Source organism: Thermobia domestica, chromosome 18 (assembly GCF_964235325.1).
Source record: "Thermobia domestica chromosome 18, izTheDome1.hap1.1, whole genome shotgun sequence".
Lineage (NCBI taxonomy): Eukaryota > Metazoa > Arthropoda > Insecta > Zygentoma > Lepismatidae > Thermobia > Thermobia domestica.
In genome coordinates this window covers 53986488-54004748 of record NC_137471.1, presented here as the reverse complement: position 1 = coordinate 54004748, position 18261 = coordinate 53986488, and the positions used below count along the sequence as shown (strand labels likewise).

At 36.7% G+C, this 18261-nt stretch overlaps 1 protein-coding gene across 5 annotated transcripts in view; it reads left to right on the top strand.

Moving 5' to 3' along the window:
* Positions 1–18261, top strand: part of LOC145675934 (bifunctional FAD diphosphatase/FAD synthase-like) — a 199128-nt gene that overhangs the window by 135371 nt on the left and 45496 nt on the right. For all 5 annotated transcript variants that reach the window (XM_081746743.1, XM_081746744.1, XM_081746746.1 and 2 more), the window contains one exon: positions 13260–13404. In XM_081746743.1, coding sequence (XP_081602869.1) covers positions 13364–13404 — 41 coding nt within the window. In that variant the 5' untranslated portion in view covers positions 13260–13363. The remainder of the gene's footprint in view (positions 1–13259; positions 13405–18261) is intronic.

Here is an 18261-nt window from a genome sequence, read left to right as displayed (position 1 = left end):
GCGTCATCAGTGTCAGAAAATTGTCACTTCCGTGCTCTTCGTCGCGTTGTATGTCCTGATTCTGTTCTAAATTGCTGAAAATATCTGCAGGATGCTGCAAACTTTTAATATGGTGTATTTCAAACTTGTAATCTGATTTTTTTTAAAAAAATCTTATAACGAGTGAATTTTCCGATTCTGGCGGACTGACAAGGAAAGTACTTGCGCGCGAACGCGTGAATACACACAAAGAAAAAGCATGTGTAATGTTAGAACCCCGAAAGTAAACAGTGATATCCGTTTTTCTGCAAGATGCTGTAAACGTCCGCAAGAGCAGAGCAAAGTAGAGCATGTGCCATAATTACAGGGCGTCTATACTGTCTGACTCCGGGTCATTTTCTGCAGTAAAGGGTTGGGTAAGTAGAAAATTAGTCGAACACGTATCATTTATTTTTAGAGGCACACATTTTGAATGAAAAAAGTTGTGTCCCAGGGTCACCCGAAGGGTCTCAGGGTCCAACCAAAATTTTCAAATGGTAAGGAGGGTCATATAGTATATCATTGGAAAGGTATTGTGAAAAGAAACAAGATGAAGCAAATCCCGAGCCTCTACGCTCACTCTGTACAAAATGATAGACAGTCAAAATGTCAACACTGTTGTCATGAAAGAGTCTATGACCACCATTTTGCATAGAGTGCACATACAGACTTGGGATTTATTGCAGATTGTTTCTTTTCACAATACCATTTTACCATTTGAAAATTGTGAGGTGGACCCTGCCTGGGATTCCTACGGGGGATCCTGGGGCAGTACGTTTCTATTCAACATGTGCCCCCCCCAAAATTATTGGATTCGTGTACGCTGATGTTTCCATCCACTTAAATGTTTCCGCAAAAATGGCCCGGGGTCAGAATTTATAGACGCCTGTCGGGATGGCACATGCTCTTGTGAACGTTTACACCAGCTTGCAGAAAAAACGTCATTACTGTTTGCTTCAGGGGTGTTAACATTACACATGCTTTCATATTTTTGTCTATTTGCCCGTCCAGGAAAGTAGGTGAGCTCGACCGAAAAACTACGCATAGAAATAAGAGTATGAATAATGTTTGTCCTCCTAAAGCGATAAGTGATTCAGTTTGTCTGCAAGATGGTGCAAATTTGCACCAAAGATGGCGCTACATAATGACAAAGAGAGCCCACCTCATGTCTACCGCTACACTACTTCCAACAGTTGTGTTAAGTTGATTTTGAGTTTAACATCCCGTTCAGCAGCGATGTTATATGAGACGTGAACCTGCAAACGCTAGTTCTTCGCATGAGGCAAGGTTGAATATGTAGTGAGAAGTTAAATGGCACGGAGAGTGGTGATCAATCCAATGAATGTAGTGCGATTGATTGGAGTAAAACTGCGATACAAGGTACGTCATTAGGAAGGAATTGGTCTGGAAAATGAGACATCTGCATGTTTTCTAGAGGAAATAATGATGCAAAAATATGGAAATCAGTTAGCAACCTAAAATCTCCGAACGTTAGAGCGCAGTGGTGAAGATTGTGAAGAGAATGAAGAGGAAGAAGTTAGAACGTGTAATGACATAGTAAGTCCTGCAAGAGACAATGAAAGTAGCCAAAGTGAATACGAACTGTCGCCGAAAAGATGTAATGTCGACAGTGTGATCACACAGTTTACTGGTGCCACACTAGAGAACATATTCGAGGATTATCATGTGCTCGGATTCAACTCATATATTTAAAAAAAAAAATGCAATGATGCTCGAAACTGAAATCAAAAAACAATATTAAATGCGTGTTACAGTATGTAACAAAAAATGGCAAAATATGGCTGCATTCAAAGGAAATCGTACACTACAGTTAAAGACAATCAAGCAAGGCACCATAGCAAAGTTTGTTGAAGCGCGAGCTATGGGAGCTAACGCCCTGTAATTATGGCACGTGCTCTACTTTGCCCTGCTCTTGCGGACGTTTACAGCATGTTGGCTTTTAGGGTGCAATAATAGTTAAATATAACTTTGCTTTATATCGATAATAAATATCCAAGATTTACTCCTGAGCTTATGTAAAACGTCTTTTGTTGATTGGAACGGTATCCTAAACTATTTTGTGAACTTATTACAGGCTTGTAGGTTCAGAACCAAGCGAAATTGAGGTATTGGGTTTTCGCACTATGAGAATGGCGACGAGAATGAACTGTCGCTGGTTTCTTTAATGATGTTGGCTTCTAATAACTGCTTAATTTGGAGGTCAATTTGTGCTCTCGCTGCCGAAGGTATAGGGGGTGTTCTCTGATGAAAAGAAGCCCCTTTATCTATACGTATTTTATGAATGTAGCCACGAAAATATCCTATATCTGTAGATGAATAAGAAAAAACGTTTCTGTATTTATAAAGTAAATTGTGTACAGCGTTTTTGTTCTGTCAGATCTGGGTTTATGTTAAAAAGTTTTATATCAAAAAGTGGAGCTTTTTTTTAAATCAAATCTTTCCTGTATTTCTTGTTCTGATCTATAAAATGTTTCATCATTTTGGTCGCCTAATTGTTGATCGCCCTGTATGTTAACCTCTTGCAGATCTTCCTAAACGTACGCAATTGGTGTATTTTTTGCTAATATTATTTGTCTATTAGATGGGTTAGATTTTAGTAATGTGAAATTGTTTTTTGGTAATTTGGTTGGTAAAGCCTGCAGTCCGTATCTATCCAATAAATTTTCAAGTGGAGAAACAATGAAATATTCTTTATCCGTGTTCCATTTCTTGATGTTAATAGGAAGAAAGAAATGCGTCCTAGCTGGGATGGTAACTTTACGAGTGGTAAATACGTCAGCTGATATATGCTGTCTTATTGAATTAATTACATTTGCCGATAGTTCTTCCTCTGCATCCACTTCAGTTGGAAATGTCGGTGGCCGTGGCTTTCTGTATACAGACAGTGTATTGCGTTGTAAATCAATTTTAACTTTTTGACGATTTAAAATATCTTCGCCGAACAGAGGTAAGAATTCTGCATGCTCAAAAATCCGAAACTAATGCGAAAAAGTTGCTGAACCAATTTCGAATTTAATTAAAGGAATGTATCGCAATTTTACAATGGAATTCCCAATTCTTCTGAGATTGGTATTAAATGGAATTAATTGCTTGAACGAATCATTGATTTCGGGCAAAGACAAAGAGCTTCCCAGTGCCGTAACTCAATTTTTCTGGAGGGAAAGCATTAATACGCGTATTTGGCCCCCTATAAAAAGGTGTTTTTCTAATTCTTGGGCCCTTAGCCTGTGGACCCTCCCGCACGGCAAGATCTGCGGGGCGGTTAGTTACACCATTGGGCCCCTTCTATACATGACAATTAAGGGGACAATATTCACAAACCTGAAAGCCATACAAATAAATATTACCTGTAGGGTCCCTAATAGTAGACATTTTTTTTTTTTTTTTTACTGAAATGGGGCCACAACTTATTTTTGTTTTATTTACCTTTGTGTGTTGTTTTGTTTATGTAATGTAGTGAATCTGTTTGATACTTCATTTATAATTTCATGTTCGTATCGTATATGGAGTAAGTAAATTTTGCGTAAAGTGGGCCCCCCCTCGAACGGCTGGGAGCTTCTCTGGAGACAGTTGCCCCTCCTGCCCCCCCCCCACAAGTTACGGCGCTGGAGCTTCTTGTGTCAGTTATTACAGGATATTTTTCTCTATTGATTATTACATTGACTAGTAATTTATGCTCCTGATTTAGTAATTTTATACTCTCTCCTATTAGTCACTGGAGCTACAGTGTAAAGTGATGGCGGTGTTTGTGTTAGATTCAATGGATACAACTTTTGGATATAACCTATTTCAATGGGCTACATTTTATCATATCTTTCAATCTTGAATAAGAGAGCAAAAAGTCTTCCCTGTGCTCATCCAACCGAGAAATGTCTTTAAAAGTAATCAGATAAGGAATTTTGCAGGTACCACTCATTTGTGGATCCGGTGGCGTGCTAACTGCCACAGCCAATTATTGGTGCTGATTGCCACGACTGGCGCTGATTGCCAATATCAAGGTGCTGACTGCCACGAGCCTGAGAGAAAGTTGCTAGACGTAACATTATCGGACGCCAAGAAGCATGAAAGAAACTAGATGATCCTTAGGATCGTGTTGTTCAGACCAACACCTAACAAAGGTAAACAGGTCTCTGTAAGTACACTCATGTCCAAAATTATTGTCACATGATTATAAATATGTTGTTCTAGTAATATAATTTGATAACGAATTCGCCCGGTATTTCTTATAATGTTAGTATGTGTATAATCGGCAAAGACAAGTATGTGGCAAATTTCATGTCAAAAGAGCAGTAAATAAGAACAATGAAAGGAAAATAAAATTTTCTTGTCCATTTAGTTACATTTTATTTTACTCATTATGATTTTCGTATTTATAATTCTTTTCCTATGAAATTTACCACAAATATACATTTCCCGATTATACACATAGTATCAGTATTAAAAGTACTCAGCAAAATCATTATCAAATTATATTCTTACAAGACTGTTATAGATATGCGACAATAATTCTGGACATGAGTGTACTTTCAGTTTTGTCAGGGAGCGGTGCGTACAAAATTGGTACGATTTATGTATTCTCACTTGAACTTACTATGTCAGCATGAACTGTGTACAGCTGTGCAAATTGTTTCGATCAGCTCTTGAAAGTTCCATCAAAAAAGCACTGCTGGCTGTACCTCACAAGGGAAGTTCAGAAGAAAGCACTCGCCTGCAGAGAAACTAAGCATGCCATTTGAAGTCCCAATTCATGCTGATTATAACAAGCTAATAAAATTCTTGTACGGTTCAGAACGGTTCGAGATATTCAACTTGGAAGTTTATATGAGAAAATGAGGATATACGCATTTATACGCGTTAAGTACAACATAATTAGTAACGAATATTGACATACGAATTGAAAGCTATCGGAAATAACAGAAAAAAAGTGTTTCCCAATAACTAACGGGTTTGTTAGATACAATTAGTCATTACATTGTTCACAATAATCATAGGTTAGAGATGAAAATTGGTCACTGTTGTTCTTCTGTTTTATGAAGAAATGACGCAGTCAAAAGACTCCCTTGCACCATGAACATTTTATATGTGCAATTGTGTTGTATCCATTAAGAGAACAGTTCGCAGAACCAAAGCAAAAAGCACATTCGACAAGTGATTCAAAAGTTATAGGCCTATAATTTGTTCGTAACCTGTCTTGTAGAACGCAAACTGGAACAATCCAATGTATCGCGGTGATCGGAAGTGATTCATGGACACGAACTTCATTTGATTGTTTCGTTGGTACATTATAACGTCCAGATGAAGAAGATTCATACTATGTACAAATCTCCTGCCATAATCTTTGATTGATCGGAATCAAAACACATCAAATGGTTGCACAAATCGTATGCAATTCTTTGGTATCTTCTCAACCATTAGGTCTTTGCCATCTGCCATGCAACTTGTAATGGACAATTTGTCTGTGAATGGACCCCAGTGATCAAGCAATAGCAAGTTCAAACCATCAGGCTTCGCCATGGGCGAGAATACTTAACGCATTGAAACGTGCATCCACTCATTTTCTCATATATACTTCCAAGCTGAATATCTCGAACAGTTCTCAACGTACAGGAGTTTTATTACCTGTTGTAATCAGCATGAATTGGTCCTTCAAATGACATGCTTATTTCTCTGCAGGCGAGTGCTTCTCCCAAACTTCTCTTGTCAGCTGGCTTCAGACCATCATATCCATTAAATAATACAATAACACAATTAATATAAACAATGAAATGTGCAAATTGTACATACACCCTCCATTCCAAAAGAACCGAACTTTTGAAAACAAATAGTACCACTAGTGCCATCTGTTGTAATATTTTACCGGTAGATGGCGTAGTCCCTCATTGACAACTGGTATAAATGTCATGACATTTGGATGCACGGCAACAAAGTTATTGCGTTTCAACTGTCAGTTTACATCGGTCGGAAAATGAGTTTCAAACAACGAGCTGCAATTGAGTTTTGTGTTAAACTGGGTAAAACTTTTAGTGAAACGCACCAAATGCTACAAAATGCATATGGTGATGAGTGTGTATCCCGTACGCAAGTTTACGAGTGGTTCAGGCGATTCAAATCGGGTAGAGAGACGCTGGATGATGACGAAAGATCATGCCGTCCCAGAACCGGATTATCGGAAGAAAACATCGAAAAAGTGCGTGAATTCATCAAACATAACAAAAAATCGTCGGTGAAAGTTATTGAAATGGAATTAGGCATTCCTCAAACAACCGCATACCGCATTTTGACCGAAGTTTTGGGCCTTAAGAAGGTTAATTCGCAGTTTGTACCACACAAACTCACCGAAGACCAAAAAGTTGATCGAATTGCGCATTGCAAAGACATCGTTAAAAGTGTTCGGCAGGATCGAAACTTCTTGAAATCGATTGTAACTGGCGACGAGACGTGGTGTTTTGAATATGAGCCCGAAACAAAGCGGCAAAGTGCTGAATGGAGAGCGCCGGATGAAGGAACACCCAAAAAAAGTCGCTTGGTGAAGTCAAAAGTTAAGGTGATGCTGATTTGTTTTTACGATTCAAAAGGAATTATCCACTAAGAATTTGTTGAGCCCGGCCAGACAGTCACTGGAGAGTTTTACTTGGGCGTCATGAAGTGTTTGCTGGCAAGAATTCGTCGTATTCGGCCCGAATATCGCGAAATCGGCAGTTGGACTCTTTTGGACGATAATGCACCATCACATCGTTCGCGACTTGTAACTGAATTTTTGGTCAAAAATCACATTATTCATCATCCGCCCTATTCACCAGATCTCGCTCCGTGCGATTTCTATCTGTTCCCGAAACTGCATTTGGCGATGAAAGGAAAGTGGCACGCATCGATTGATGCCATTGAGAAGGCGACGACCGCCATCCTAAAGACCATTCCAATAAAGGACATGGAGAAGTCGTTTGACAACTTGTTGGAGCGTGCAAATATGTGTATCGATGCAGAAGGGGAATACATTGATTAATAAAAATGATTTGTTCCAAAATGTACATTGCTTTTTTGTTTTTTTAAAACGTTCGGTTTCTTTTGGAATGGAGGATGTATAACAGAAAAGACAATCCCTTTATAAACATCCAAGTGTATGTCGTTCCACTTAGTGAGCAACTTTGTAACTTATAGGATGCCACATAGATTTGCTGTGATGATTACTAAATTAATCCCTACTAAATTAATTAATAATCATAAATTTACTATGAGGGATTAATTCCTCTCTTTCCAAATACAGTTTCTCCCAGGCTCGTGGCAGTCAGCACCTTCATATTTGCAATCAGCGACAGTCGTGGAAGTCAACACCAATAATTGGCTGTGGCAGTCAGCACGCGTGGCAATCAGCACCTATCCGTGGATCCAGCACCTCTCGTTATCTTTCGATCAGCTTCTTCCTCAAAACATCACCTCAGACATTCTCCAAGGAAGTGATTCTTTGTCACACATTAAAAGTAACAGGAAATTACTAACTAGTTCATTTTTAAAATACTGATTCCATTTTACAGGTAGCGAGCAACTGAAGCTCAAATTGCTATTCCGGTTCAAATTGTCTAATACTGTATATGTAGTAAATAAATACTGCAAATAATGAATCTGGAAAAATTGGTGGATACAAAGATAATAATACAAAATCAAACTTCTCGTAACGGGGAACAAGTGCATCACACTGTATGTATGTGTAAACGGATTGTGTTTAACAGTATGTGTAAAAATGTAAACTGATTTTTGTCAACATTGTCACAATGGTAGCTTTAAAATCTATGCGCAAACAAGGTTTTCGTTTAGACTAGGATAGAAACAGAAATTAGAAATAAGATACAAATTATATTGAGGATTAACTAAACATAATGTGATTAGTAAATACAACAAGCAAGAACCTCCAAAAGTTTTTATATTTACAATGCACATGTTAAAATTTTCTTTGTTGCAATTTTAAGCCTACAATTTCTAGAAATTTATTCCTCCTTGTCTCACTTTATGTATCACCTTTAAACATCTCATACTGCTTCAATATTAAATTATCTCTTTTCAAAACTTCCTTTCTTTGTGTGTTGGTATCTCCTTCCGCAATTCATCTCAATAGTTAAAAACAATATCATGTAGTTTCTTCAATGTAATTTTCGAGTACGTGGTTGGTGAAGTGAAGACCTTCTTTGTCCGGTGCAACTGATATCAAATCTGTATATGCTATAATACAAAAAAATATAATAAAATATTTTTTTTTAGAGTTAGTCAATGATATTTTCCTCGGCAAATAAATACATACTTAACTTCCAGCCACTGTGATCCTTTCTTATTCTCCTGAAATCGACGATACTTAAATCTATCTATAATTACACAAGCAACTCTTTTTTCATTAACACTTACTCGGGAATCCTCCATTCTCCAGGGTCAAAACAAGGCAGTCACAACACAACCCCCCTCCCAAATACAAACACTTCTGTCTTTAAAAGTTCATCACCTTTGATATAAGTAAGGAGAGCCTTTACAAAAACAGACCCCAGATGGTAAATGTTCAAACACACATATACATACAACAGAAGAGAAAATATTTTCCATCTGACAACATTGCTTTATTTTTGTGCGCATTCCTGTACATTATGACGGCTTATCAACGGCTCATCAGATGAACTGATAAAACCGGAACAGTGTGCGCAATTTCATTGCAGCCAACGAAGAGAACTACGAATTAAAAAAAAAAAAAAACTTTTACATTTGTTGCGTAAGTTCAGTGAAGAAATCAAGGTTAGCCAACCGGAGTGTTAACGCGATCTACAGAAAATGTCCTCGCAAGCTACTAGTAGCTCGCGATCGATATTTTGGTGATCAGTACTATATATTATCGTTTTTGTTTCAATACAAATCAACGATGAAAGAACAGACGGACGGACATAATCTTTCTATAAGACTTCCGATATATATATGCATAGTATAGTTTGTAAGTCTAAAATTGTTAACCAGAGAAATTTAAACCTGAATAGTGGTTCGGATCAGACTTAGGTCCCGTCTCACTTATATCGTCGGTGCTGAAACGAGACGTTACTTTCAATTGGACTAAGAAACAGAACGTAAAGGCCTAACTTGAACGTACATATGACATTAACATTTGTATACTTGTATAAACTATTCCCAACGATTAGGAATAAAATACCAAACAAGGAATGTTTATGTCATATGTACACTCATGTCCAAAATTATTGTCGCAAGTCTATAAATATGTTGTAGGAATATAATTTGATAACGAATGCGCCCGGTATTTCTTATAATGTTAGTATGTGTATAATCGGCAAAGACATGTATGTGGCAAATTTCATGTCAAAAGAGCAGTAAATAAAAACAATAAAACGAAAATAAAACTTTTTATTGTCCATTTAGCAACATTTTGTTTTACTCATTCTAATTTTGGTATTTGTAACTCTTTTGCTATGAAATTTACCACAAATATACATTTCCCGATTATACACATAGCATCAGCATTAAAAGTACTCTCTAAAATCATTATCAAAAATTATATTCTTACAAGAAGACAGTTATAGATATGCGACAATAATTTTGGACATGATTCTACGTCTGCTAGGCAACTTGAACTGGAATAGCAGTGAATTTTGGAGATTTATATATAATTGTGCCTTCATATACCTCGCAACCTGTGAAATGGAATCAGTATTTTAAAAATGAAATACTTACTGATTTCCTGTTATTTTTAATGTGTGACAAGGAATCACAAGGACTTCGTAGTGACCTTGGGAGAAAAACCTGATCGAAAGATAACGAGAGATGCTGGGTTCACGGCTCAGTGGACTCTTGCAAAATTTCTTATCTGATTACTTCCAAAGACTTTCTGGTTGGATGAGCACAAGGAAGATTTTTTACTCTTTTATTGAAGATTGAAAGATATGATAAAATGTAGCCCATTGAAATAGGTTATTCCCAAAAAAAAGTAATCGAATTGTGTAAGAACTTTTCTTCCAACCTAGTAATCCATTTAAGGCAAGCTACACAAATATCCCAATAAAGGTGGAAAGGCGATGTCCATATGTTAGCGCAGTTGACTCTAAATTATATTATAGTTTTTTTTTTTTTTTTTTTTTTTTTTTTTTTTTACTGTAAACTTTAGCCTAGAATTATACTCAAGTAACATCTACGTGTACTTACTTAATTGAATTATTTTTCAATAAAATGAATTCATTCGCTTTGCACATATTAGCAGCAAAGCGTATTGAAGAACAGTAATGATACAAGTTACAAGAAACACAAACGATCCCCGGCCAAGTAAGTTTGTGGTGGACAACATCTTGTCCGTGGGTTTTCTCGGGGTATTCCCGTTTCCTTCCACATGATCATTCCATCAATTCTTCCCATCATCATTTATTTGCCTTAATCCTCCGTCTCCCTTTGCCTAAGGGGTATAATCGTGGGACGTTAAATTGAAAGATCTCATCACTCAGAATCGTTTTACATGCCTGCACATTTGGTGATTAGTAATGCCCACAAGTTGAGACATAAGGTTTGCTCGTAAGTTTTGTAGAAGTCTCATGGTTACCTCGATCCTCGAGAATTTTTGCTCGTATCGTCAACTACTATCTATATATATAAAAGAGAACGTACAAAATCCTTTGTCCGCTCATCACGCTAATACGGCTGAACCAATTTCTTTCATTTTGGGGGGGTTATTAGGATTTGGACCCTAGATGGTTTTTATCATATCACTTTAATTTTTAATTACCAGTGTCTTGAGATAATTGACCATTCAAGTGTCCATAACGTACAAATCCTTTGTTATTAGTTCATCATAGGTAAAAATAAACGTATTTATATGCAACCCGCATGACCGTGTCACTCGGCGGGTTAACATAAATGGCAGGCGATATACAGCGGAAAATAGCTTGAATCTTCTGTTTAAAATTTTTTAATTGATTTGCTTATTTTTACAGACACTTTTACAATATGCCAGCACCGGGATGACCGCAGCGAAGCGGGGCGGGTTAACATAAATGACAGGCGATATAATGTTAAGATTTACTGCAATCTTCTATGGTTTTTATCATATCACTTGAAAGCGAAAAAGTAAAAATTATCTAAGTAACAAAGTTTATTGCGTTCCGGGGTGACCGCAGCGAAGCGGGGTGAACGCTGCTAGTATAGAAATAACTGTTGAATAATTAATATTAGTTTTTTTTTTTTTTTTTTTTTAATAAGTGCCTATCACCCAGGTTTCTTAATCTCTATACCCAGACAAACGAACAAAAGAATTCCTCGTCTCATGGGCAATATTGTAGAATGTGTGTGATATGTCATCTACTCGTCAATAAAATCAACTCCGAAATATACATCTCTAGAGACAGCAAATAGGAGCATAACATTTACGAGAACTTCGGATTTAATTGCTTTGATGATTCACCCTACGACATGGACGATATGAATTAGTTCCAGTTTTAAAGTTAAACCTTAACTATCGTTAGAGGCACGAGTTTTTCGCAATGCGCGATAAAACGAAATGCGTGAGAACTAAGTAATTTTCAATTTCTTGACCTTCAGTTTTATAATATTCTCTGTGTGTTTTCATTCGTTTCCGTTGCGCGATAAAACGCGAAATTGGTAGTTTTGCGCAAAATTTCTAACAAGCGAAATAACGCGAAAATTTAAAAATACACTCATTAATTTAAAAACGCCAGTTTTCCACTGACGGAACGGTAGAATGTGGCATGAACATGCATTTTGGGTGATTCGGACACGGCTATAGAGAACGTCCTATGAACTCTTGACAATTGATTCCTCTGAAATGTGCAGTGTAGTGAATGTTTTGAATGGACGAAAGTTCCGAAGTTATGATTGTTTGAAGTTTGTTGTAAATGCATTTACGTATGTACGGCTTCCAACAAGCCATGCCAATTGTGAGAAGTTTTCTTCCAAGTATGGACTAGTGATAAGTGACAAATGTACAACAATGAAGGAGAAAACCGGGGAACTTATAACATGCTTATGCTTAATACTTAAATACAACTTGTGCCTATGTATTTCAGAAGACTGCAGAACTTTCGTGCTCATAGTAAGTTTAGTTACTGATTTTTCTTCGGTTAGATTTAAGAAAAATATAATTTTCTATAAGTGAAATTTACAATGTGAAGTGAAATATTCAGTGTATTTTGTTTTTAAGCAATTAATTGTTTATTTCTGTAATGTATCAATAAAAGGAACAATTGTAGAAACGTCAGTGAATATCTTTCCCATATGAACTACAAAATGCAAAACTTCATTTGGAAGACGGGACAAAACGCGAGCAGGTCCAGGCTCTGCTCTACGTGCTTGTGCTCTTTCGACTAAATTTACTTACTTATGAGGTGACCCATTCCGTTATCTGTAAATCATCTTGTGTGTTGGAGTGTCAGACGTGTGTGTCTCATAGCGTTTCGTCATTTGCGTTCCTCCTACACTTTATCTGGATAATGCAGGATAAAAAAAGCTCATAAAAGTATATCTACATTCAGATGGTAGTTGATTCCATGTATCGTCGTCTGAGATTTAGCACCGTGTGCCTCCAGTTTTGGTGAATTTGAGTGTTTGACACCATTAGAATCAGTATAGGATGGCGCACAATCTGGTTAAGTAATACACCTATATCGCGACAAATGGCTCTGTTATTCCCTCAAAGTTATACCGCGTCTTATGAGACAAAAACTAGTTTTCAAATATTTTTTTGTCTCGCCTGTAAAATTAGTGAAATGTTACTTACGCGGTATTGAATCTCAGACGACGAATATATATAAATTAAGAGGAGTCATGTACATTTTAAGCTCAATCTTAGCAAAGGTTTTAGTGCCGTTGTTTTTGTTATCTTAGTGCCATGATTAAATGTTCATACCTTGAATCGAACCTTGAACTATAACGCTTGTGTCTTTTGTCATACAAATGTTTGGCATACGCGTATAATGGACAAGAATTACCTTGTTCCAGTTTGCAAGTAGTTGTAGAAGGTGAGTCCAAATTATTGCGTCAATACATTTGCCTTTGCCTTGAAACACCTGTGCTCCACGCAATATTGATTTCTCTCCTCGCATGCTTAGTGTCCTAAGTAAACGTGATCTTATTGATCTTTTCTTACAATACGATCAGTATTAATTTTGTAAACATTTACTCTTTTACATAAAGTTTCACATATAAATGGTAAAATTGTAACTTTTTCTGTTTTACAGGTATACTTCTCTAGGTAGCCGACGTAATACAACTCCAAATCCAGCGTTGCGTTTTATCGATAGTCTGGGTAACGTAAAGTACAAACCTGCATATTCTTTAACGGATGATGCCATTGAAAGAGAAGGTCGACAATAGTAGCACAAGGTAAGTTTTGCTTTTTAATTTAAATGTGTTATTTGTTTCCAAGATATTTATATATCTTATTAGGTTACTACTAACAAGGAACCCCGTGAGTGCGAGGTCGCAAGTGCAATCTCTAGTAAGGCTCATTTGAAAGTGTATTGTGAACAATGTTGACAGGAAAAGTATTAGCTGCTAATGACTCACCATGTGCATCAGGAGGGCGACAGAAAATACGTGTCCGGGAGGTGCAGAGATCAACCTTCTATGGAACGTATGTATTACACTTCACAAAATGGACATAATCGACATTCACGAAATGTTCAAAACAAACTATTAACTTGCACCATGAACACCAAATTAAAAATAACGCACCCCCCCCCCCCAAAATAACGCACCACAGTGATCAAAAAGTTCGCACTATTAAAATCGAAGGCGAATTTCTTGGGAGTTACAAATCGTTCTGGACGTTCAACTAGGTATCCACTCTTAAAGAATGCATATAGAATCATATTGGAGAACTGAGATGAGAACTGATGGAATGTGATGGCACACGTTACACCAATATGATTCTATATGCATTCTTTGGGAGTGGATACCTAGCTGAAGGCCCTGAACGGTTTGTAACTCCCAAGGAGTTCGCCTTCGATCTTGATACTGCGAACGTTTGTGATCACTGTGGCGCGTCAGTTTTCGTCCGGTGTTTATAGTGTAAGGTAATGGTTTGTTTTGAACATTTCGTGAATGTTGACGATGTCCATTTTGTAAAGTGTAATACATACATCCTATAGAAGGTTGATCCTCTGCACCTCCCGGACACGTATTTTCTGTCGCCGTCCTCATGCACATGATGAGTCATTAGCCGCTAATATTTTTCCTGTTAACATTGTTCACACTACACTTTCAAATGAGGCTTTCTAGAGATTGATTTGCGACCTCACACTCAAGGGGTTCCTTGTTAAGATACTGCTTATTGCGTATTAGAGCATGTACTGTGTTCCTAATAGGAAATCTTTCATGATTCATTGCTATGGTTAATTTCACATTTCTAACGGGAGTCAAGCAAATTGCGAGTTTAAAATAAGTTTGATTCAGTGGTCACAGTTTAATATAGGTGTCAGCAGCAAGGGTATTTGTCCCCGTCATCATAAGGGCAATGGCCGACACATGCTACACATTAAAAATTTCTTAATAAAACTTGTTACAAAGCGTAGTTCAAATAAAAATTCTATAAATGAAGAGAATAAAAAGTATAAACACTAGAAGAGAGAGAGCGAAAAGTTGAAAAGTGTAAATAACAAAACATAAAACATATAACAAGAAATTAACTCATTAAATAGCATTATTAGAAACAGATTTTTTTAAATGTCAGAACACACTAACTAGAGCCTTTCTGTTTCAAGTATGCCCTTGCTGGCGCTGCTGTCGATACGTGTTTTCCCATATCTCCCTCAAAAGAGGAGGGACAAGTTGCTGTGGCAAAGATTCTTTAATAGTTTGATGCGGACAGGGTTACCGCATTGAATTATTTTACGTTGTGCACTGTCTTGTTAGTCATTCTAAGTAGCGTACGATCTTCACTCGCCAAGACTAAACAACTGAATGGCAAATTGGCAATACAGCCGAAGTCATTCAGTTCTCTCACCAAAGCAAAGGGAGGATTTCATTCGTAAGAGGCCGGTGGAGGTTGGGTCAAGGAGTGTTTCACATATTTTCCGAGGGCACACCTGAAATAGAAAGACTCTATTACAATCTCAAGTACAAAATAAAAAGGCTGCTATCAAACACCACAGTATCCCATGAACATTAAGAAGTTTAGGCAGTCTCAAATGTTCTCTGAGGTCTGAGTATTCTGGACATTCTACAGTGATCTATCGAATACTCAGTGGGAATAAATACAATTAGAATGTCTCGTACACAAATGCGCCAGGATCACGTAAGCTCACAGTCAGTACGCGACGATTTCTGTCAATTGTTCAAAGTAAATTCAACAAAATAGAGCTTGTTTCCGTTGGCCTGGTCCCAATCGGAGTGGCAGTGAGACCACATTCGTTGGAAGAAATAGGTGATATGAGATTGGAGCACGGGATAGAGTACTCCAATGCAACATCTGCCTAAGGTAGTGTTAACAGTAGTGTTGTAAAAAAAAAAAACGTTTTTTTGTGTTCAAATATGTTTTTTTTTTTTATTCTGGCAACTATTATTTATTGATTTATGTTGCAGATTATTGAAATACTCAACAGAACATGAGTCGAAGCCCTCGTAACTTACAAATCGTTTGTTTCTTTGTACCTATATACTAACAAAATTGTGTGATTATTCCTTTCGGACCCAGGTCATTTTTGGCGTTTTCCTACATTTTCAGTTAGTGACTTATTGCGCAAAAATCGTTTATTCAATTGATATGGTTAAGGCCTTGTTTTTTAGAAAATGGATGTGACTCTATTTTGGTGTAAGTACACTGCAGTCTTGCCAACGGGTGGGAAATTATTGAGGAAAATGTAGGGGTGAAAATTTACAGAAAATTCCCTAACCGAATTTCAAAATTCTTTGTATCTAACACCACTGCTGCCATATGGGTTCAAGTCACCTAAAAAAAAAATATTTGGTGTATTGACAAGATACAGTGAAATCCTGAAGTCGCTGTCTTCCATTCAAAGAGAGAAACAAAAAATTCTCTTTCATCATACACATGAAATTTTGACCCTTTTTACGCCTCAAAAGCAAAAATCAACAGATATGCCGGGACTACAGCTTCTCTAATTATCCTATTGAAACTTTTTATGCTGCGTTCTGTAGGCCAAAGACGAAGCTTTCAGGTAGTGGTGCGTTTGTTTCAATGTAGCCAGCAAGAGGGAAATAATAGAGGGAAAAGGGAAATTTTCCAAAATTTTCACCTAAAATCGGAATTAATTTTTTTGCTGGAAACACTGCCATCAGACAGACGAAAACTATCTGAAAATAAATCTTGGTACCTCAAAAATTTATCCTACAAGTATCATGGCGATATCTAACAAAGTAAACATGAAATTAAAAAAAATATATATATATCTCATTCTACCTCAGAAATTCATCATCATCTTGCCATTTACAGAACATGGTTTATTGTAAACCTCAACTGTACTTTCTCTAATTACTCGAGTTAAACTTTTTATGGTGCGCTGTGTAGGCTAAGGACGAGGCTTTTAGACACTGGTACGTTTGTTCGAATGTAGCCAACAGAGACAAAAATGGAATTTTTCAAAATTTCCACTTAAAATCTGGAATTAAAATTTTCTGTAGCTGGCAACACTGCTATCAGACACACACACACAAAAACTATCTTAAAATAAGCTTTGGTATCGCTCTAATATATCCTACAAGTATTGTGACGATATCTAATAAAGTAAGCATGTCAATAAAAAATATCTCATTCTACCTTTAAAAAAAAAAGTTATCTTTGCACTTAGAGAACAAGGTCTACTGTAAACTTCAACTGTACTTCCCTTAATTATCTTGTTAAAACTTTCTATAGTGCGTTTTGTAGGGCAAAGACGAGAATTTCAGATAGTGATACGTTTGTTCCGATGTAGCAAACAAGTGTGAAATAATAGAGAAAACAAATAATTTTCCCAAAATGTTTCATTTACAAGACTGAGCTCCAGTTGGATGCTGCTAAATGAAAGATAATCTCAGTACCGCCGGAACCTAGGAGTTCACGCCCTGTTAGACCCCCAAAATTTTCATTGTGGTTTGGATTCTTACCCCCAAACGATCCATCCATACTTTTAATTGATTTGCAGGTAGGACTAGCGCGAAACTCGGTGCAAAGCTTTGGGTTAGTTAAAAGAAAATAACCTACGATATATACCGCATAATCTATCCGTATATTATTTGATACGCGGATATGTATAGTTATATGATCTAAGTAAACTTGTTTGCATATTCCTCATTTGAGTTAATTATAAGATTAACTAAGTCACCCGACTGTTATCTTCTCTTCGGCGTCTCTGTTATCCGTATATTTTTTTCAAGTGATCGTGTATAATTTAATGTGTATCATACAAACAAGAAGTACTGTGAGTTCAAGTATCCAAATACTCACTTTTGCCATTTCGTCAGTCAGCGTTTCACTCTACTTCTGCACGAAAATACTCTTTACGGATTTGTTCTTATAAGAGGTGGGGGCAACTTCGCGCTGCTATTCTAGCTACTTTACCAGGCGTAATTAATCTTGGAGCAGGCGTTAGTTGGGTTGCCTATCTCACGCATATTGTACATCAAGAATTTCTGTGGCCCGCTGTACACTTATATCCAAAATTATTATTGCATGTCTATAAATATGTTGTTCTAGGAATATAATTTGATAACAAATTCGTCCGGTATTTTTTATAATGTTAGTATGTGTATAATCGGCAAAGACATGTATGTGACAAATTTCATGTCAAAAGAGCAGTAAATAAGAACAATAAAACGAAAATAAAACTTTCTTGACCATTTAGCAACATTTTATTTTACTCATAATTTTCGTATTTATAATTCTTTCCCTGTGAAATTTACCGGAAATATAATTTCCTGATTATAAACACAGTATTAAAAGTACTCTGCAGAATCATTATCAAATTATATTCTTACACGAAGACAGTATAGATATGCTACAATAATTTTGGACGTGAGTGTACAAAGAAATTAAGGGTCTACTGAAAGCAGGAAATTCGTTATATTATTTAGTCCAAACTCTTTTGTCTTCGCAGGTCCTCTCGAAGAATTTGAAACTTAAAATATGTAAAATTATAATTATACCTGTTGTCCTGTATGGTTTCGAAACGGTCGCTTACTTAGAGGGAAGACCAAAAAATGAAATGAAATCTTTGAGTTTTACGTCCCACGGTTATGCTAGCT